This window comes from Neoarius graeffei, chromosome 8 (assembly GCF_027579695.1).
Source record: "Neoarius graeffei isolate fNeoGra1 chromosome 8, fNeoGra1.pri, whole genome shotgun sequence".
NCBI classification, from domain to species: Eukaryota; Metazoa; Chordata; class Actinopteri; order Siluriformes; family Ariidae; genus Neoarius; species Neoarius graeffei.
The window spans coordinates 22008253-22030155 of record NC_083576.1 but is presented as its reverse complement, the minus strand read 5'-3'; the positions used below and the strand labels follow the sequence as shown (position 1 = coordinate 22030155).

Below are 21903 nucleotides of genomic sequence, written 5' to 3'. Positions count from 1 at the left end.
CAAATTTGTATCCCACAATGCCTTGTGCAAACGGGGAAAGCCCACCATGTGATGCATGACGTAGTATCTCGAATTGGGTCATGGTGAAGCAGGAAAAAATGGTGGAGAATTTGGGGCCACGTGGCCCTGAATTCATTAATTGTTGTATTCATATAAAAAAATAATAATAAAATTGGAAGTCTGCGATTTTGAATTCAGTAGCTTTTGGTCCACTAAACAAAAATAATTGGGTGTTGGGGAAAATTCTTTTTATGACCTACACTTGAAAAATCTGAAAGGCAGTCTGCTTTTTAATTACTAAAAAAAAAAATTGTCATAATGTGCCATGGGTCGTGGTTAATTTTAGTTTGATAGCTCTATCAGACCCTTGAATCACTTGCATTTAAAAAAAAATAAATAAAATAAATTTACTGAAGGCTCAGACATCTTGTTTTCAGGAGAAAGTGAGATTTTGGGGTCAGGCACATGACCCCATAGATCTGAACTGTTGTATAGGATTTTATCCCCCAAAAGATAGATAAATAATTAAAAAAAAATAACCCACACAACTTCCCTAACTAACTTCTCATTCATTCTCATCTCATTATCTCTAGCCGCTTTATCCTTCTGCAGGGTCGCAGGCAAGCTGGAGCCTATCCCAGCTGACTACGGGCGAAAGGCGGGGTACACCCTGGACAAGTCGCCAGGTCATCACAGGGCTGACACATAGACACAGACAACCATTCACATTCACACCTATGGTCAATTTAGTCACCAGTTAACCTAACCTGCATGTCTTTGGACTGTGGGGGAAACCGGAGCACCCGGAGGAAACCCACGCAGACACGGGGAGAACATGCAAACTCTGCACAGAAAGGCCCTCGCTGGCCACGGGGCTCGAACCCGGACCTTCTTGCTGTGAGGCGACAGTGCTAACCACTACACCACCGTGCCGCCCCCTAACTAACTTGTAGTAGTAATTTGAGTCCTCACCAAAATAATTATATATGCAGCTTGAAAAGTCAGTTTTGTCATGAATTGTACTTTGAACAAAATCCAGGAAATTGTTAGTTTTGATAAATTTGAGTCAAATGTATGAAAAATACATCAAGCATCTGCTGGACTCTGCTTGGGTCAGCTGATTTGTTGGGATTTCTGGTGTTTTGTACATTGCCAACAGTGAATTTGCAGTGTGTCCTCTGGTGGACAAACTACGCAACAACTCAGAACGTGGTTGACGGAGCTTCTGTTTCTTTTTTTAATTGTCGAACAGCTGAACAAGCGAGAGTAATGTTTCGTTTTAAGGGAGGGCAAAAATGCTGTATTCCCTGTCCACTCTGTAATATCATATCATGCAGATCAGTATGTAGATGAATATAAATCTGAAACTAGAATGAAATTGAGGTTGCTGCCATACTACAGGTGTCTCAAAGGCATGACTTTTGACCGATGGTGTCTTCTGGGAACGTTTCGAGCAACCTTTTACGATGGCATTTACAGTAACGGCTAACCTTAGCTAGTTGGCTAATGGATGCCTGACTCATCATATTGGACAAATTCAGTTGGTTAAGATCGCAGTACAGTGTTTATTTCTCAGTAACTTTTCGGAAGGGGGGAATCCCCAAAAACTTACATTTGTTAGGGTTCACTGTTCTATAAAGGTTATTTATTTATTTTATTTTTTTTGAGAGTGAGCTGCTGCATAGATTTATAAGTAAAAGGCAGTATTAAGGATACTAAGACTACGTTCAGACTGCACCCTGAAATGACCCATATCCGATTTATTATTTTTCCCCATATGTGACCTGTATCCGATTTGTTATTGACAATCTGAACGACACAGATCTGATTTTTTCACATGCGACCCAGGCTGCTTGGATATGTGGTCCTAATTCCGATGCATATCCGTTATTTTCACATGCGACTGCAGTCTGACCGGACAGGTCTCATTCATGCGACCTACACGTCATCAACAAGAGACAAACGTCACTATTCTGTGTTGGCTAATCCCGCCTCTTTGGTGGAAAACAACATTTATACAGTTTTCAGAATTTAAATAGACTTTTTTTATAGAATTGATCAAGCTAATGGTGGATTTGGAAGGGACCTGGATGTTAAATCATCCTGTATTACAAGATTATAAGAGTGTTCTGGAAATTTCCAGTAATTTGACACCTTCGGTCTCATTAGTCTACTGCCCACATTAATCAGATTGTGTGAGTTCCGCCGCCGCCACAAAAACCACATCGCCAGGTCTCGCCTCATCTCCATGCTTTACTTGCAAACTTGGAGTGCGTTTTTTTTTTTGTTTTTTTTTTGTTTACGTATTACGTAGATGTGCTTATTACGTGTCAATTTGCGCATGCGTGGCACTTTTGGGTCGTTTTCCGTTCATATTGGAGATCGCATACAAGTCTCATATAATTGGTAATGTGAACGGCCTAACACAAATCGGATTTCACAACAAATCTGATATGGGTCGTTTCAGTTTGCAGTCTGAACGTAGTGTAAGATCATGCAGTTGAAAAATAATGTTCTGGGGCAGTTTGAAGGTATCTTGCAAGACTGGACGGCTCTTTGCAGCTAGAGGTCACGTGCTTGGATACCACTTAGCAACATGAAAGTGAGAGCAAGCATTCAGGTAAGCAAAACCCCCGATAAGGTCAAGCACACAAGTTTCAGCAGGTTATATTGCTTAATTTTTTTTTTTTTTTAAAAAGTGTAGTTGAAGTTTGCTTTAGGCCCATTTTTACATTTAAAAATTATTTGATTGAGAAGGCCCTGACTTTCAACAGACAGCGTTTGGTTCTTCACAGCCGAACAACATGGCAGCTTTGCAAGGAACGTGCACCAAAAAAAAAAAAACCTTGTAAAAGCTCTTCTTTTAATTCCAACAGCTCAAAGCAGCTCCATAATAAGTTTTCAAGGGATATAATTGTTTTTGTAGGGTTTGGCTATATCTTGACATAAACGAACATTTTACTGCAATGATTTAAGCTCGGTTTCCCTCTTCCTCTCAGCTCTTTCCCCCTTATTACCTGCATGTGAAAGGCTTCAAATTCTAAAAATCTAATCGGTAATTTTCTGAAACCATGTGATTTTATTTTATTTTACTGGCAACAAAATCCATGAATCAAGACTTCATGTCTATGGCATTTAAATCTCACTCAAGATAATGCATACGCTGTACTGACAGAGATACTAATAAAGTCCTGTTACCATAGCAATGCGATCCTTGCTGTCTAAAAAGATTGCTTTTCTCAGTGAATGAAAAACGAACAAAAGCATGTCACATGATGATCAGTGAGCCATTGATGCGCTGTAATAAGTATGTTATCACTGTGGTATTTTGTACGTTTATATCTTTAAGCTGTGGCCAACCCTTACAAAAACACCTACAGTTAGGTCCATATACATTTGGACACTTTTTTTTTTTAAAAACCTGTTTACTGAAACATATTCAAGTTATAATTATATAATGGACATGGGCATAAAGTCCAGACTTTCAGCTTTCATTTGAGGGTATCCACATTAAAATTGGATGAAGGGTTTAGGAGTTTCAGCTCCTTAACCTGTGCCACCCTGTTTTTAAAGGGACCAAAAGTAATTGGACAATTGACTCAAAGGCTATTTCATGGGCAGGTGTGGGCAATTCCTTCGTTATGTCATTCTCAATTAAGCAGATAAAAGGCCTGGAGTTGATTTGAGGTGTGGCGCTTGCATTTGGAAGATTTTGCTGTGAAGAAAACATGCGGTCAAAGGAGCTCTCCATGCAGGTGAAACAAGCCATCCTTAAGCTGCGAAAACAGGAAAAACCCATCCGAGAAATTGCTACAATATTAGGAGTGGCAAAATGTACAGTTTGGTACATCCTGAGAAAGAAAGAAAGCACTGGTGGGGGCGTTGTGGCTCAGGTGGTTAAGGCGCCATACCATGAATGCGGGCGACCCGGGTTCGATTCCGGCCCGAGGTCATTTCCCGATCCCTTCCCGTCTCTCTCTCTCCCGCTCATTTCCTGTCTCTACACTGTCCTATCCAATAAAGGTGCAAAAAGCCCAAAAAAATATCTTTTAAAAAAAAAAAGAAAGCAAGCACTGGTGAACTCATCAATGCAAAAAGACCTGGACACTCGCAGAAGACAACAGTGGTGGATGATCGCAGAATAATTTCCATGGTGAAGAGAAACCCCTTCACAACAGCCAACCAAGTGAACAACACTCTCCAGGAGGTAGGCGTATCAATATCCAAATCTACCATAAAGAGAAGACTGCATGAAAGTAAATACAGAGGGTTCACTGCACGGTGCAAGCCACTCATAAGCCTCAAGAATAAAAAGGCTAGATTGGAATTTGCTAAAAAAGCCAGCACAGTTCTGGAAGAACATTCTTTGGACAGATGAAACCAAGATCAACCTCTACCAGAATGATGGAAAGAAAAAAGTATGGCGAAGGTGTGGTACAGCTCATGATCCAAAGCATACCACATCATCTGTGAAACAGGGCAGAGGCAGTGTGATGGCTTGGGCATGCATGGCTGCCAGTGGCACTGGGTCACTAGTGTTTATTGATGATGTGACACAGGACAGAAGCAGCCGGATGAATTCTGAGGTATTCAGAGACATACTGTGTGCTCAAATCCAGCCAAATGCAGCCAAACTGATTGGTCGGCATTTCATAATACAGATGGACAATGACCCAAAACATAAAGTCAAAGCAACCCAGGAGTTTATTAAAGCAAAGAAGTGGAATATTCTTGAATGGCCAAGTCAGTCACCTGATCTCAACCCAATTGAGCATGCATTTCACTTGTTAAAGACTAAACTTCAGACAGAAAGGCCCACAAACAAACAGCAACTGAAAACCGCTGCAGTAAAGGCCTGGCAGAGCATTAAAAAGGAGGAAAAACAGCGTCTGGTGATGTCCATGAGTTCAAGACTTCAGGCAGTCATTGCCAACAAAGGGTTTTCAACCAGAAATGAACATATTATTTAATTTGTCCAATTACTTTTGAGCCCCTGAAATGAAGGGATTGTGTTTAAAAAAAAAATGCTTTAGTTCCTCACATTTTTATGCAATCGTTTTGTTCAACCCACTGAATTAAAGCTGAAGTTCAGACTTTCAACTGCATCTGAATTGTTTTGTTCACAATTCATTGTGGTAATGTACAGAACCAAAATTAGGAAAATGTTGCCTCTGTCCAAATATTTATGGACCTAGCCGCAGGCTTTCGTCTAAACGGGGGAACAGGGGCGCTGTGCCCTCTTACCGACTCCGTGAAAACATCCTAGCAACACTACGTGACAATGTGTCTGATCATCAAATACGTTATAATTGCTCCAAAAATATTCCAATCATAGTAGATACACCGCCAGACGGTGCAAAAACAATCCGAATTAGCGTTTTCCAGACTGAGGCGCCATGTTTAGTTGTTTACTTGTCGCGGCTGCTCTCGCGAGATTTGACATGGGTTACATACAAGGTCAGCTGACTTGTAGAGTGAGATTTCTCAAGACTGAATGACCCTTTACCCACCGGCGCGGGAGCTTTTGACAGAAGTAGCTCGCGAGTTTTTTTTTTTTTTTTTTTTGGACACTTGGGCATTTAAAGATGTCATCCCGCGGCATGAAGCGGAAGAAAGCCAAAGACTGTCCGGGGCAGAAGAATATTACTTCTTTCTTTTTCAATGTTGACAGACAGTTTGTTACAATTTCCCTCTCCGATAGCCTCAGAATGTCCCATTGGAGCATTTTTCAAAGGCTTTGCACGGCGGTGGGGGGGGGGACAACGGCACCATCCCCCCCCCACTTCGCTCCCTCGCCGTGGTGAGCGCCCTCATACTAAATCTTTCTAGAAAAAAACCCTGTAACTGTGTATATGGCTGTTTCTCTGAATGCTGAGAAATTCGTGTCCCAGAGCCATCTCCAGGCCTGTGTAATGTGGAGAGATCTAAAACCTGTACATAACTTCCTGGGGCCTACTGTGGGGGGGGGTGGAATCAGCAGACCTCTCTGACATCTTAGTTGTTGGAAAAAATGGAAATAAGTGTGAAAATGGATCACTTGGTTTATCCTACCTGCAACTGTGGTTTGAACTGGCGGTGTTATTTCTCCACTGAAAGCCAGCAGATAAGATTATCCTCTGTGGGTCATGGATAGGAGTGTGTTTAAAGAAAATACAGCTAAACTTGATGCAGATTTTAATCGTTTTGACGTCTGGTCAACTATGTGACGGGGCTGAGTTCAGCCCCAGCGTGGCATCGTGTGTACTGCTTTTGGTTGTTTGGGGCTGGGTTTTTTTTTTTTTTTTTTTTTAGGCCACACCAATTCAATTAGTTGGTTCTCGGAATCACCGCTTGAAGAAAATGCAAAATGAAGAAAAAAAAATCGAAATCAAACTCCCACCAACAGAAAAGGTCATGTGACGTCGAAAACTAATCAAATCGCCCCTTTCACTTTCGATAAAGACTTGTGGAAGAAACATGCCTGTGGAGGGGAGTCCTGCAAAGCCTGTGATTGTTAGGATATTCAGCAAACAGAAGCGTAAAATCTTTGACAGGTGTGTTGAAATTCTGTTTACTGGTTTGCCTGTATTGTTTGGTCTATTTCCACCGCTAATTTTACCATCAGAGCATTTTTTTTATTTTTTATTTTTTTTTTTTAAATTTATTTCGCCTGCTCGCTTCATATTTTTCCTGAAAAAAAAAAAAATCAGAGAACCAACTAATTAAATTGGTGTGGCCTTAAATTGAAGCGCCCTTTTTTTTTTAAATGGATCAAGTACGTTAAGGGTTCTCAACCTTTTCTACTTTAAGGCTCCACTATTCATACTTGTAATGAGTCGGGGCCCATTAAAAAAGATCCCCAATTATTTTGGCTCATCTGTTCTATTAGAATCTAATAATCTACTGTAAAGTGTATTAATGGAATACATCGCCACTCTGTTACAGATACGGGCCCAGGAATTAAATAAATGCAATAAAAACAAATTTAGATTGTAGGTATTGTATTTAAAACTGTGTTGATGTGCCAGAAGCCAAACCATGCATGCAGGGCATTCTCAGTCAAAAGGGATTAATGATCCAAAAGTGGAGTCTGGTCCATTAACACAAGAACTTTATTGCCATGTTTTTGTGTCCAGCAAACAAGCACGTTATTAAAACCAAGACGTTCACTCAAAAGAAGGTGGATATAGAAACCACGCAATGGGATTAGATCCTTACATGCTAACAACGAAGGATTTTTCCTACGAGTTGGAAAATTATCCATCCGTTGAGTTCCCTGACATCTCAAACTACCTGGTGCTGCAGACATCGTTCTACACGGACACATAGATGAAAACCTGGAAGAGCATGGAGGCGTACAACTTTTTATATGTGGCTGGGTTAAAGATAGACGGCGGTAGACGGATCTAAGTATAGGAAGTGTGTTCATTAGCAGGTGTGATATTTACAAAAACGAAAACAAAACAATCATAAAGCAGTGTATTTTAAGCAGTGTTCTAAACATGGCTAGAAGCAAACTTGACTATGATTTCATGATAATACTTGGCAAAGCTTCTGTGAAAACAGCATCCATATCTGTGTGTGCTGATTGCACTCAAATCAGTATCAGGCGTTTCCCATAACGACTGGGTCCCAAGAACGCACACCATGCACTCTGAGCGAGCGCGGCAACTTGAGCTGTGCCAGATTCAAGTGTGCAAAGGTGTGATGGCTCACCTGCTGTGTGACCACAAATTTTAGCTTGCATATATATATCGCCACCAGAATGCCTCGTTATTGATAAAGCATTGCAAGCTGTAGTGTGACCATAGCTTAATGAGGTGGATGTGACGTCGGATGCAACCCAGCAATCGTAGCTTACTACGAGTGTTTAAAAAAAAAAAAGCTTCAACTGGGGGGGATTTGCAGCCCAGAGAAACACTGAACTATGTGAAGGTGATTACATCTGCGTGATTAACTGTGGTAAAGTAGTCAGGATGAAACAAAGTGACAGCCAAACTCCCTTCACACACATGACCCTGGGCGATTAATGGGTTGATCCCAATGGACATGGCAAGCCAAAAAGCCCAAAATTTGTCAACTATGTGACATCTCTGTGAAGTCTAATTGAAGGTAGGTTTCATATTACCAGTGCTGCTGGATACTGCAGTGCAGGCTACAATTCCACCACCAATGTCTACTGTTGAAGCCAAATTCCAGACGACAAGCCTTTGGTGCGCAAAAAGTAACAGGCCTAGCTAGTTATTATTAGCTTAAATATTTTGACAGTGGTGTAGTGGTTAGAACTGTTGCTTCATAGCAAGAAGGTCCAGGTTTGAGCCCCGTGGCCGGTGAGGGCCTTTCTGTGCGGAGTTTGCACGTTCTCCCCGTGTCTGCGTGGGCTTCCTCCGGGTGCTCCGGTTTCCCCCACAGTCCAAAGACATGCAGGTTAGGTTAACTGGTGACTCTAAATTGACCGTAGCTGTGAACGGGAGTGTGAATGGTTGGTTGTCTCTGTGTCAGCCCTGAGATGATCTGGCAACTTGTCCAGGGTGTACCCCGCCTCTTACCCCTAGTCCGCTGGGATAGGCTCCAGCTTGACCGTGACCCTGCACATAAGTGGTTACGGATAATGGATGGAATGGATTTGGACTGTGTTTAGTCCCAAATTAAGATGTTGCAAGTTAGTATCTTCCATCATGTACAAAATACTTAATTACAGTTATGTTGATCCTGGGATTGAGATGCTGGCCTCTTCTGCCCCTCGGACCTGCTTGATCCATCCTGGTGCCCTGTGTCTGGTCGGAGTTTCATCGCACCGCTCCTGTGAAGGACGGCCCCATGAGGACAGTTGAGGGTTATACCTGTTAAAACTGTTAATATTATAGTCAGGTTGTCTGTTGTTGCCCAAATGAGGATGGGTTCCCTTTTGAGTCTGGTTCCTCTCGAGGTTTCTTCCTCATGTCGTCTGAGGGAGTTTTTCCTTGCCACCGTCGCCACAGGCTTGCTCATTGGGGATAGATTAGGGATAAAATTAGCTCAGGTTTTAAGTCGTTCAAATTCTGTAAAGCTGCTTTGCGACAATGTTTATTGTTAAAAGCGCTATACAAATAAACTTGATTTGATTACAGCCACCAGGATTGTATTACAGGAATAGATAGGAGCTGGTCTTTGTCACATAGTTGACATCTCACAAAATGATGCATGTGATTTTGGTGTTTATATACTGAAAAATATATAAAAGTATTTCAGCGTGGATCTGCTGTGTACCTTTCACTTGGGATGTGGTACTATCATTTGGCAGTATTTATACCAAAACCCAACATGCTTCATTTTTGCCAAATTGCCCACCCTGAATTTCTCAGTTTTCACAGAAACACTCCCTAGACCTTGAAAACTTTTATTATGGAGCTGTTTTGACCTGTTTGAGTCAAGTGCTTTTACAAAGTTGTTTTGGTGTACATACCTTGTGAAGCTGCCATGTTTGGCCGTGGAGAGCCAAACACTGTCCGTTAACAAAGGAAGAAAGCACAACTTTATTCATCATACACTTGTGAAATTTCCTCTCTGCATTTAACCCATCTGGAGCAGTGAATGCATGCATGTGAGCAATGAGCACACACACATACCCAGAGCAGTGGGCAGCCATGCTAACAGCGCCCGGGGAGCAGTCGGGATTTTGGTGCCTCGCTCAAGGGCACCTCAAGGCCCAAGGCCATCCCATATTAACCTAACCTGCATGTCTTTGAACTGCGGGGGAAGCCGGAGCACCCGGAGGAAACCCACGCGGACACGGGGAGAACATGCAAACTCCACACACAAAGGCCCTCGCCGGCCACTGGGTTCAAACCCAGAACTTTCTTGCTGTGAGGCGACTGTGCGAACCATTTACGCCACCGTGCCGCTCACGGTTAAGTCAATGCCTCTGAATGCCGATTAAAAAAATATATATTTTTTTCCCTGTAAAAATGAGCCTAAAGTAAACTTGGAAGACTATGTTGACCATTCTCTGAGAAAAGGAAAGAGATGAAGTGCTATAAACTGCTGAATCTTTTGTTTGACCTTTTTGTTGAGGGTTTTGTTTACCTGAATGAATGCTCTCCATTTTCGTGTTGCAAAGTGGTATCCAAGCACATAATCACTAGCTACAAAGAGCCTATCAAGAGTTCGATCAGTTTCGAATGGTCTTTGATGCCATGATGTGTCAGACGTCGCCTTCCTGAGATGGCGTTTTCCCAACTTGAATCAGTCCTTGGATTCTTGCAGTTGAGCTGTAAATGGCTCCTGAGTTAACGCACTGACCTGCAGGAGCTGCGATGGTTGGTTGATTTTGACTAGATGCTCGTTTTTGTTCGTTTTAGGATTCAGTGCGTTCTCATTTCTTTTATAACAGATAAATCTCTTCTCGCTACAGCAGGATTCCCAACAGCTGCTATTCATCAAGCAGGTTTCGACCCCAATTTATTTAGTTGTATTTTGTTAATGGGATTTAACCTACGGTAAAACAAGTTCATTAAAATCCAGTTTAATTGATTGCAGCTTTAATAGACAGGATTGACTGAAAAACAACATACAGCCCCATTCACTGGCAGGATGTCTGTGTTCCAGGTGACGTATAAAGCTCCAGAGCCAAAAGGAGAGCACTTCTTTGCTGAGTCATTCGATAAAGGAACACTGGACGGGTGAGCGATGGATATTAAAGCCATTTCTAGCGTATTCGTAAGGGACCGAAGTATCTGATGGGTTTAAACTGCTTTTGTTTCTTTTCCCAGGTGGGTGTTATCCCAGGCAAAGAAGGACGACACTGATGAGGAAATCGCCAAGTATGATGGTAAGCGTTTGTTGGAGAGCTCGTCAGTGAGGTAGGGTTTGAATAAGGTGCTTGTCCAGTGGAATCGAACCCTGGTCCAGTTCATTTAGGCAGGCACAGCAGTCACTCTCGGACCAAAATTACAAGTGCAAGAGCATCTGAGCAGCATGACCTTGGGCCAGTTCCAGCTGATCTCTTTCACTAGCATGGAAGTTTTACGTCTCCATGTCTCTCAGTTTTTTGATGTCCGTTGGTATGTTTTTCTCTTGTAAATGTGTGAAAAATATCTAAAAGTTTTGGTAGCCTTTCGGATTTTCAACACATCTTTTTCCTGCTGAACGAAGAAAGGCGTTGAGTGGTATATCAGAAATATTCCATTCAGCTAGCATGATGCTGAATGAGTCGAAGAGGAGTTCAGTATCATGCTAGCTGAATGGGATATATCTGAAGGGCCATGAAAAACGCCAGCCACTTCTACTTTATTCATACACGCTTTTCATATCTGCAATCTGGAAGGCCTATGTGGGCTTACCTTACTTGGTGCTCTTAGTGCAGCAGTCCAGTTACCTTTTAGCTGGTGTAGTGCTAGCGCACTCAAGCCGAATGTTGTTGTTTTCACTGTGTAATTTACTTTTAAAATCAACATCAACTACACACAACAGAGCGACCTGGCAGCTAAAATTCTCTCAAAATCTTCCGCTTTTAATGAAGCAAACCTGGCGGCCATGTTTGTTTACAAATTGTCTATCGGTGCGTTTACATGCATATCCAAATCGAGCTGCTGTCGGTAATTGAGCTAAGGGTCCCAGCAGAGGTGCCAGAGAAATCCAATCCTACATGCACACAAGGAAATCGAGCTATTGTGTGAGGTACATTGTGCACCCGAGCCACAGGTGGCGCTACACGTCCCATCGTGTTGGTACACTTCCGGTTGTCGTCATGAAGAAGAGCTATTCAAGAGTATAAACAAAGTTATCAGCAGTGTTGCCAGATACTGCTGACGTTTTCCAGCCCAAAACATGTTCAAATCCGCCAAAATGCACTTAAAACCGCCCAATCTGGCAACACTGGCAGTTCCGTGTTCACAAGTTCCGTGTTCAAGCTGTTAGGCTTGCTCTAACAGACTGTATGGCTACAAGCTGTCCTGCGCAGACCACTGTTTTGTAAGACAACTTATTTTGCACAATTGTATATTTTTCTAAAGTCCATTTTTTGCTTACAATTTAACTTGTCTTAATAAACACACAAAGTTCAATTGTTTTTTGTTTTTATTGACATTCTTCAGATGTTGGACATATATATATATATATATATATATATATATATATATATATATATATATATATATATATATATATATATATATAAAACACACACACAAATACAATGACTTGTTTATGTACACAATTCACAGCTATGCAACAGTTGTACAGATGTATTTGGTGATACAGTAAGTGAGCTAAATTTTAACAGTGCAAACAATGCCACAAAAAGAAAAGATTCATGCCGTTGTCATGCCGACCGAGGCTGTTCTGTTTCCCGCTTGTGGTCTCGTCACTTGTCACTTCCGGAAGGGGCAGTGCTGAAGTAAGTAGCTCGACTACGTAGCTCGATAGGGTTTACATGCACTAAGTAGCTTGGCAAAAATCGCATAATCTAGGTCGTGTAGCTCGATTACGAGAAATCAAGTTCGGTTCGGTTTCAGCCGAGCTAAGGTGTTTCCATGGCATTTAGAACTGCGATTTCAGTCGAGCAACGGCAGAAATTCGATTTTCTCTATGTGCATGTAAACGCACTGAGTGTTACTCACAAGCACGGAAGTTTTACATCTCCGTGTCTCTTTTCCAGTTTTTTATGTCCGTTGGTTTTTTTTATTTAACTTTTTTCCCCTCTTGTAAATATGTATGAATATCTATCTAAAAGTTTTGGTAGCCTTTCAGGTGTTCAGTGCATCTTTAGTTAGTTTGTTTGTTTATTTATTTAGTGCTTAAGGCTAATCCAGTGCTAGGTTTGTCTTTCTTGGCCGACAAAGAAATGATTTTTCTGCTGCACATGCTCACAGTTTTGTCATTGGACTCCAACATGGTGACGACGTGTTACAATATTGCATGCTCATTCTCCATCGGAGAGAGTGGTGTAATACATGGAGGATAAGCGATATGGTAACAATATTGCATGCCATCAATAAACCTGCTAGAAAGGAATAGAATACTTGTTTTTATTCCATGGAAAAAGTGGCCCGTATGTATAATAATTAAAAATATTTGATTGTAATTTTATATTTAAGGACTGGCTTCTTATGAATTTAAAAAAAGAACATTCATGGAGTAAAAAAAGAAAGATGTGCTGACTGAATAAATAATGAATGAACAACGTGTAGTCCTGAAAACGGGGTGTGTGTTTGCTCAGGTAAATGGGAGGTTGAGGAGATGAAGGACACAAAGCTGCCTGGTGATAAAGGCCTTGTACTGAAGTCCAGAGCCAAACATCACGCCATCTCCGCTCTGTTACTGCGACCTTTCACCTTCGACACCAAACCCCTCATCGTCCAGTGAGTAAATGTTTTGGACTGATTTTGTCTGTCCACTGTTTTTATATCCATCTCGTTGTTTTGTTTTCAGTCATTGTTGCTGGGTGTTTTGGATAAATGGCTCAGGAAAAGTATCCTGAACATCCTGTTCGATGTTGGCTTTCAGGTATGAAGTGAACTTCCAGAATGGAATCGACTGTGGCGGAGCCTACGTCAAACTGCTCTCCCAGAGCGCAGACCTCAACCTGGTACGACACTTTCTGTGTGCAGTTTAACGTCTGACTCATCAAATCTTTTTCGGATCATGTTTTGCACTCTTTCCCCATTCTGTCCCTTGGCACATTTTTCCCAGATTTTCCACTTAACTGGTTGCATAATATTGCGCAGTAATGGAAAAATGAAACTGGGGTTAGAATTTTAAAATGCTCCGTTATAAAGCTGGATACAAGTGAACATGTTCATAAATCGTTTGCAGAAGCAGTTATAATTAAAATGTGTGAAAATCCAGAGATTTTCATCATTGGGACACTGCACGGTTTGGTTATTTATTTATTTCATCTATTAGTTTATACAGGAGGCTCTCATCACCGTGGTGTTTTTCAGAGAAGTCCTGCGCATATGTTATCATGAGCTCATCTGGCTGTAAGACTGATGAGTCGTTGGCGTGGCGTCCGTCGTCCACGAGTCGGTTAAATCATCTGTCCTCCGTCAGTTGTCTGCGGATTTCCATTACGATTGTTTTGTTTGAAAGAGCTCCTCACTCCACACGCAACTTGGCTGTCGATTTGTCAAATTTTTTGCTCACGAGGGCCAAAATAACGAATTTTCCAGGCCTCTGACTAGAATATTTCCTCTCTCGTTTCTCATCCGATTGATGTTTTGGGTAGATCTTCCCATGACGAACAAAACTTTGTCGTTTGTTGGTTTTCCTGTTGTAAATAACTTTTGGTTTATTTTCTGTTAAATTGTATCTCATCCCTCTCTTCTTCATAATGGATTTCAGTTCTGATTTTGTTTGAAAGAACTAGTCATTCTGTACAAAACCTGGCCATTGTATTGTCAATTTTTTGCTAACAAATTAGTAATTAGGTCAACTTAAATTTTCTTCTGACTAGAACTGGATCTCATCTCTCATTTATCATGCGAATTCAGTTCTGATCTATATTTTTGGTAGATCTTTTTCTCTTGAACAAAACTTGGTCCTTTCTCACGTTGTCACGTTTCAGTTTTGGTAGTCATCGTTGTTTTGGTGGCAGGCCAGATGAGCTGCTACGTCCTTGACGTTCTGGTATCTAATAAACAAATAATATGAATATAAAAATTAAACAGAGCGAAATATTTCAGAATTATATACGAGCATAAAATTAAGTTCATTTTAAAATTGATTTGAAATCAAGTCTAAATTCCTGTTTTGGAGTAATATCTAAATCGTTAGTCAGCAGCCGCATGAAATATAAAATGGTTTGCTCCCGTCAGTATGCTCACATGGCAAGTGTAAACGCTGACGGCTCATGTATCGTAGTTATGTATACTATGATTCTTAGTAAAATTAAAATCAAAGTCTGATATTGTTAAGGCATTTATATACAGCAATGGCAGAGGGCATCTAGAGGTTCCCGTTTTAAGTGATTCAAGCGCTTGGGTACCAGAAAAGTACTTGGGTTGGTCTCCGATAGCTCTTGCAGCATTAATTTAACAACTTCTGCTACGTGCTCATAGCTTTCAAGTGGGCTAGCTAATGAATTGCCCCCGTGTTTGTCCCCAGTCCTAACTGATAGAGAAATATGGAGTATGTCAGTGGAGTAACGCTTCATGCATCATGTAATTGAATGCAAGGGGACCTCACTGTGTAAACAGTCAACCTTCACAGTGAGAAGGCAGAGTGCCCTTCAGGCTGAGTGCTCGGTTTCTGTTTGTGCTTGACATCACACAGCATATAAAACCTCTAAAGCTCCTCTCCTCTCCTCCTTCCCTCATGCAGGATGAGTTTGTGGATAAGACCCCATACACCATCATGTTTGGACCAGATAAGTGCGGCGAGGATTACAAGCTTCACTTCATCTTCCGTCACAAGAACCCCAAAACGGACGAGTACGAGGAAAAACATGCCAAAAAGCCTGATTCAGACCTCCGCACATACTACACGGACAAGAAGACCCACCTGTACACGCTGGGTACGATTTCCAGTCATTTAAATGCTTGATGTTTTAGAGTGTACGGCTGCACTGAGCTTTCATTTTTCTAAAGGTTATGATGGATTAAAAGCCATATTATTGCATGTACTGTACCTTATTTAAAAAATATTGGCTTTTTTTTTTTGCGTATCCGATAGTCCATTCAGCTAGCATGATATTGAACCTTAACTATGAGAGACAAAATGAGAAAAAAATCCAGAAAATCACATTTGTCTGATTTTTAAAGAATTTATTTGCAAATTATGGTGGAAAGTAAGTATTTGGTCAATAACAAAAGTTCTTCTCAATACTTTGTTATATACCCTTTGTTGGCAATGACAGAGGTCAAATGTTTTCTGTAAGTCTTCACAAGGTTTTCACACACTGTTGCTGGTATTTTGGCCCATTCCTCCATGCAGATCTCCTCTAGAGCAGTGATGTTTTGGGGCTGTCGCTGGGCAACATGGACTTTCAACTCCAAAGATTTTCTATGGGGTTGAGATCTGGAGACTGGCTAGGCCACTCCAGGACCTTGAAATGCTTCTTACGAAGCCACTCCTTCGTTGCCCGGGCGGTGTGTTTGGGATCATTGTCATGCTGAAAGACCCAGTCACGTTTCATCTTCAATGCCCTTGCTGATGGAAGGAGGTTTTCACTCAAAATCTCACGATACATGGCCCCATTCATTCTTTCCTTTACACGGATCAGTCATCCTGGTCCCTTTGCAGAAAAACAGCCCCAAAGCATGATGTTTCCACCCCCATGCTTCACAGTAGGTATGGTGTTCTTTGGATGCAACTCGGCATTCTTTCTCCTCCAAACATGACAAGTTGAGTTTTTACCAAAAAGTTCTATTTTGGTTTCATCTGACCATATGACATTCTCCCAATCCTCTTCTGGATCATCCAAATGCTCTCTAGCAAACTTCAGACGGGCCTGGACATGTACTGGCTTAAGCAGGGGGACACGTCTGGCACTGCAGGATTTGAGTCCCTGGCGACGCAGTGTGTTACTGATGGTAGCCTGTGTTACTTTGGTCCCAGCTCTCTGCAGGTCATTCACTAGGTCCCCCGTGTGGTTCTGGGATTTTTGCTCACCGTTCTTGTGATCATTTTGACCCCACAGGGTGAGATCTTGCGTGGAGCCCCAGATCGAGGGAGATTATCAGTGGTCTTGTATGTCTAACATTTTCTAATAATTGCTCCCACAGTTGATTTCTTCACACCAAGCTGCTTACCTATTGCAGATTCAGTCTTCCCAGCCTGGTGCGGGTCTACAATTTTGTTTCTGGTGTCCTTTGACAGCTCTTTGGTCTTGGCCATAGTGGAGTTTGGAGTGTGACTGTTTGAGGTTGTGGACAGGTGTCTTTTATACTGATAATGAGTTCAAACAGGTGCCATTAATACAGGTAACGAGTGGAGGACAGAGGAGCCTCTTAAAGAAGTTGTTACAGGTCTGTGTGAGCCAGAAATCTTGCTTGTTTGTAGGTGACCAAATACTTATTTTACCGAGGAATTTACCAATTAATTCATTAAAAATCCTACAATGTGATTTCCTGGATTCTTTCCCCCCATTCTGTCTCTCATAGTTGAAGTGTACCTATGATGAAAATTACAGGCCTCTCTCATCTTTTTAAGTGGGAGAATTTGCACAATTGGTGGCTGACTAAATACTTTTTTGCCCCACTGTGTACACACACACACACACTCTGCATATCTGCATTCTCAAAGGCCAGCACTAGCTTACCCGCGAGTTAGCGCCGTCAGCGCAGCAGTGAAGTCACCTTCCAGCCACTGTAGTGTTGGCAAATGCTAATAAAGCGGTGCTATCAAGAGCAAGTAGCACAGGCTAACAACCAAGAAACTAAGATTTCTGTCTCCAGACTCTTCTTCCATGCAAGCTCGCTACAGTTTTTTTTTTCACTCTGACCTTAAGTATTATTTTCCCTTTGTAATGTACTTGGTTACTTTTAAAATCAACATCGACAACTCCACACAACAGAGTGACCTGTCAGTCACTCGCTAGCACAGAAGTTTTACATCTTCGTGTCTCTTTTCCAGTTTTTCGGTGTCCGTTGGTATGTTTTTCTCTTGTAAATATGCGTGAAGAATATCTAATGAAGTTTTGGTAGCCTTTTGGGTGTTCAGTGCATCTTTTTAGTTTCAGTTTATTTATTTAGTGCTTAATTATAGCACAGCTAAACCTTGCAGTAGCTCTGGATTAGCCTCATCTTTTCTCTTTCCTGGTGGACAAAGAAATGGTTCTGCGCCTACACAGCAGAAAAGTTTTGTCATTGGATATTCGCATCAGCTCCGACGTGTGACGTCATGTTGTCTTGACAATGTGCAATATTGTAACAATGTTGCATGCTCTTTCTCCATTGGGGAGAGTGATGTAATACACATAGGGTAAGTGATATGCTAACAATATTGCATGCTATCAAACCAGACAAATGAAACCTGTTAGAAGGGAATAGAAAACATGTTTTTATTCCATTGAAAGTGTCCTGTATGTATAATTATCATCAATATTTTAGTGTTTGTGAAAATGTCCAGCAAACCGAACCAAAAAAAATTCCGGTTAGTTTCGGTACTGTGAAACTGAAGGTTCACTGTCAAGTATGAACGCAACAGCATGTGATGGTGACGTACTTCAAGACTGTGTGTCTTATGTTGATGTGCGAGATCTCTGTCAGTTAACATAACATAATGTATGTTCGGTTCTGATCAGATGATACAGCGATCAGCTAGAACATGAAAATCACCTGCCTAATGTTGTGTAGTCCCTATTTTTGCTGCCAAAACGGCTAATAAGTTGAGGCATGGAGTTCCGAGACCTCGAAAGGTGTGCTGTGGTATGTGGCACCAAGATGTTCGTAGAAGGTTTTTTTTTTTTTTAAAGTCCTGTAAGTTGCAAGGTGGGTCCTCCGTGGATAAGACTTGTTTATCCAGCACATCCCACAGATGCTTGATCGGCTTGAGGTCTGGGGAATTGGGAGGCCAAGTCAACGCCTTGAACTTTGTCATGTTCCTCAAACTATTCCTGAACAATTTTTGCAGTGTGGCCATTGCCATGAAGGGGTGTACTTGGTGTCCAGCAGTGTTGAGGTAGGTGGTACATGTCAAAGTAACATCCGCATGGACCCAAGGTTTCGCAGCAGAACATTGCTCAGAGCGTCACTCTGCCTCTGTCGGCTTGCTGCTTTCCCGTAGTGCGTTCTTCCTTGGACTGCTTTTGATGGATACTAACGGCTGCATACCAGGAACACCCAAAAGCCAAGTTTATTTGTATAGCACTTTTAATAATGGACATTGTCACAAAGCAGCTTGACCGAAAATTAAAGGCTTTAAACATGAGCTAATTTTATTCCTAATTTATCCCCAATGATCAAGCATCTGGTGACGGTGGCAAGGAAAAAAACTCAGATGACATGAAGAAACCTCGAGAGGAACCAGACTCAAAAGGGAACCCATCCTTACTTGGGTGATCACAGACAACGTGATTTATAAATAACTTGCTTCTCTAACTGTGCCCTATATAGTCACAAAGTATAACTAACTGTGAAATCAGGAAATTCATTATAGTTTTAACGTGAAGTCTGTTTTGCTGAAGTTATAAACTGTTCATTGATGGAAACTTGACTGCAAAACTGTTCATGACAGCCGCAGTCCTAAAGTTAGCAAGCCAACTGACGTCCTCAGACATAAATGCATTACTGTACGTGTCCAGAGCGTCTTCCTAGTACGACTTTTGACTGTCCATATGGGGCCGTATGGAGCAACGTGATGAGACTCCAGCCAGACGGAGTCTCAAAAGACCTGGGATCCTCTGATCCAGTCATTTAATCATTGCAATTTGGCTCTTGTCAAAGTTACATCCTTACATTTGCCCATTTTTCCTGCTTCCAACAGATCAACTTCAAGAACTGATTGTACTGCCTAATATATCCCACCCTTTGATGGATGCCCTTGTAATGAGATTATTATTAATGTTATTCACGTCACCTGTCAGTGGTTTTAATGTTATGGCTGATTTGGTGTATGTTAAAGCCAGTATGGTTCAACATTTGAGATTAACTAGTCCAGACATTCACTATTGAGTTGGGGTAATTAATTAAAGACATTGAATTTGTGTTTTGTTTTTTAAACCAAATGACGTGTTGCTAGTTGAGCTGAAACATTTCCACTGTCCTGAAAGAGTGACTGAATGAATGAATAAATGACTTAAAATAAATGAATCAACAGTGCAGTCTCAGAATAAATAGAATTAGTACAAATACACAGGTGATTTATTGAAAATCGCGCGCACTGATTGGTCGAGAGGTTCAGCTTATTTCTCGATAATCGCCTCGAGCTACTCGGCAAAATGGTGGCCAATTGCTTCAAGGTAAGTGAGGATGAATTACAACCCCGATTCCAAAAAAGTTGGGACAAAGTACAAATTGTAAATAAAAACGGAATGCAATAATTTACAAATCTCAAAAACTGATATTGTATTCACAATAGAACATAGACAACATATCAAATGTCGAAAGTGAGACATTTTGAAATTTCATGACATCAACACATCTCAAAGTTGGGACAGGGGCAATAAGAGGCTGGAAAAGTTAAAGGTACAAAAAAGGAACAGTTGCAGGACCAAATTGCAACTCATTAGGTCAATTGGCAATAGGTCATTAACATGACTGGGTATAAAAAGAGCATCTTGGAGTGGCAGCGGCTCTCAGAAGTAAAGATGGGAAGAGGATCACCAATCCCCCGAATTCTGTGCCGACAAATAGTGGAGCAATATCAGAAAGGAGTTCGACAGTGTAAAATTGCAAAGAGTTTGAACATATCATCATCTACAGTGCATAATATCATCAAAAGATTCAGAGAATGTGGAAGAATCTCTGTGCGTAAGGGTCAAGGCCGGAAAACCATACTGGGTGCACGTGATCTTCGGGCCCTTAGACGGCACTGCATCACATACAGGCATGCTTCTGTATTGGAAATCACAAAATGGGCTCAGGAATATTTCCAGAGAACATTATCTGTGAACACAATTCACCGTGCCATCTGCCGTTGCCAGCTAAAACTCTATAGTTCAAAGAAGAAGCCGTATCTAAACATGATCCAGAAGCGCAGACGTCTTCTCTGGGCCAAGGCTCATTTAAAATGGACTGTGGCAAAGTGGAAAACTGTTCTGTGGTCAGAGGAATCAAAATTTGAAGTTCTTTATGGAAATCAGGGACGCCATGTCATTCGGACTAAAGAGGAGGACGACGACCCAAGTTATCAGCGCTCAGTTCAGAAGCCTGCATCTCTGATGGTATGGGGTTGCATTCGTGTGTGGGGCATGGGCAGCTTGCACATCTGGAAAGACACCATCAATGCTGAAAGGTATATCCAGGTTCTAGAGCAACATATGCTCCCATCCAGACGACGTCTCTTTCAGGGAAGACCTTGCATTTTCCAACATGACAATGCCAAACCACATACTGCATCAATTACAGCATCATGGCTGAGTAGAAGAAGGGTCTGGGTACTGAACTGGCCAGCCTGCAGTCTAGATGTTTCACCAATTGAAAATATTTGGCGCATCATAAAACGGAAGATACGACAAAAAAGACCTAAGACAGTTGAGCAACTAGAATCCTACATTAGACAAGAATGGGTTAACATTCCTATCCCTAAACTTGAGCAACTTGTCTCCTCAGTCCCCAGACGTTTACAGACTGTTGTAAAGAGAAAAGGGGATGTCTCACAGTGGTAAACATGGCCTTGTCCCAACTTTTTTGAGATGTGGTGTTGTCATGAAATTTAAAATCACCTAATTTTTCTCTTTAAATGATACATTTTCTCAGTTTAAACATTTGATACGTCATCCATGTTCTATTCTGAATAAAATATGGAATTTTGAAACTTCCACATCATTGCATTCCGTTTTTATTTACAATTTGTACTTTGTCCCAACTTTTTTGGAATCAGGGTTATACAAATTATGAAAGAAAATGCTGTTCCTAAAAGCACTAAAGATGCTACGAAGTTTGGTCTAAAACTATTCAAAGGTAAGGTGGAATTTTGATTTTATCCATTTCAAAACAAAGTATTTTATGTGATTCGGCGTAGGTAAGTGAGAAGTCTACACGCGTTATAGTTGCATGTCACTATTGAAGTTTGAATTTTTTTTTTTTTTTTAATCACCCACCTGCATATTTGTACTAAAACAATGATCTGCCTCAGGCTCAGTGACTAACCTTGACTGTCTCAGTTATTATTCACTGATCTTCATTTCGTCTTTGGCGAATAATTGTGAATGAAAGACGCTTATAATAACTCGCTGTCTATTAAATAGTGACTAGGACAGGAGGAGTGCTAACATCAAGTCAATAAATGCAAGAATTCCCAGCTCCTTGTTACAGAATGTAATTCTACAGATTGCATGTATTG

General features: G+C 41.3%; 1 protein-coding gene across 1 annotated transcript in view; it reads left to right on the top strand.

The window, feature by feature from the left end:
* Positions 1-21903, top strand: part of canx (calnexin) — a 106709-nt gene that overhangs the window by 25556 nt on the left and 59250 nt on the right. Inside the window, exons 3-7 of the mRNA XM_060927423.1 lie at positions 10567-10640; positions 10731-10789; positions 13178-13319; positions 13465-13546; positions 15280-15472. Coding sequence (XP_060783406.1) covers positions 10567-10640; positions 10731-10789; positions 13178-13319; positions 13465-13546; positions 15280-15472 — 550 coding nt within the window. The remainder of the gene's footprint in view (positions 1-10566; positions 10641-10730; positions 10790-13177; positions 13320-13464; positions 13547-15279; positions 15473-21903) is intronic.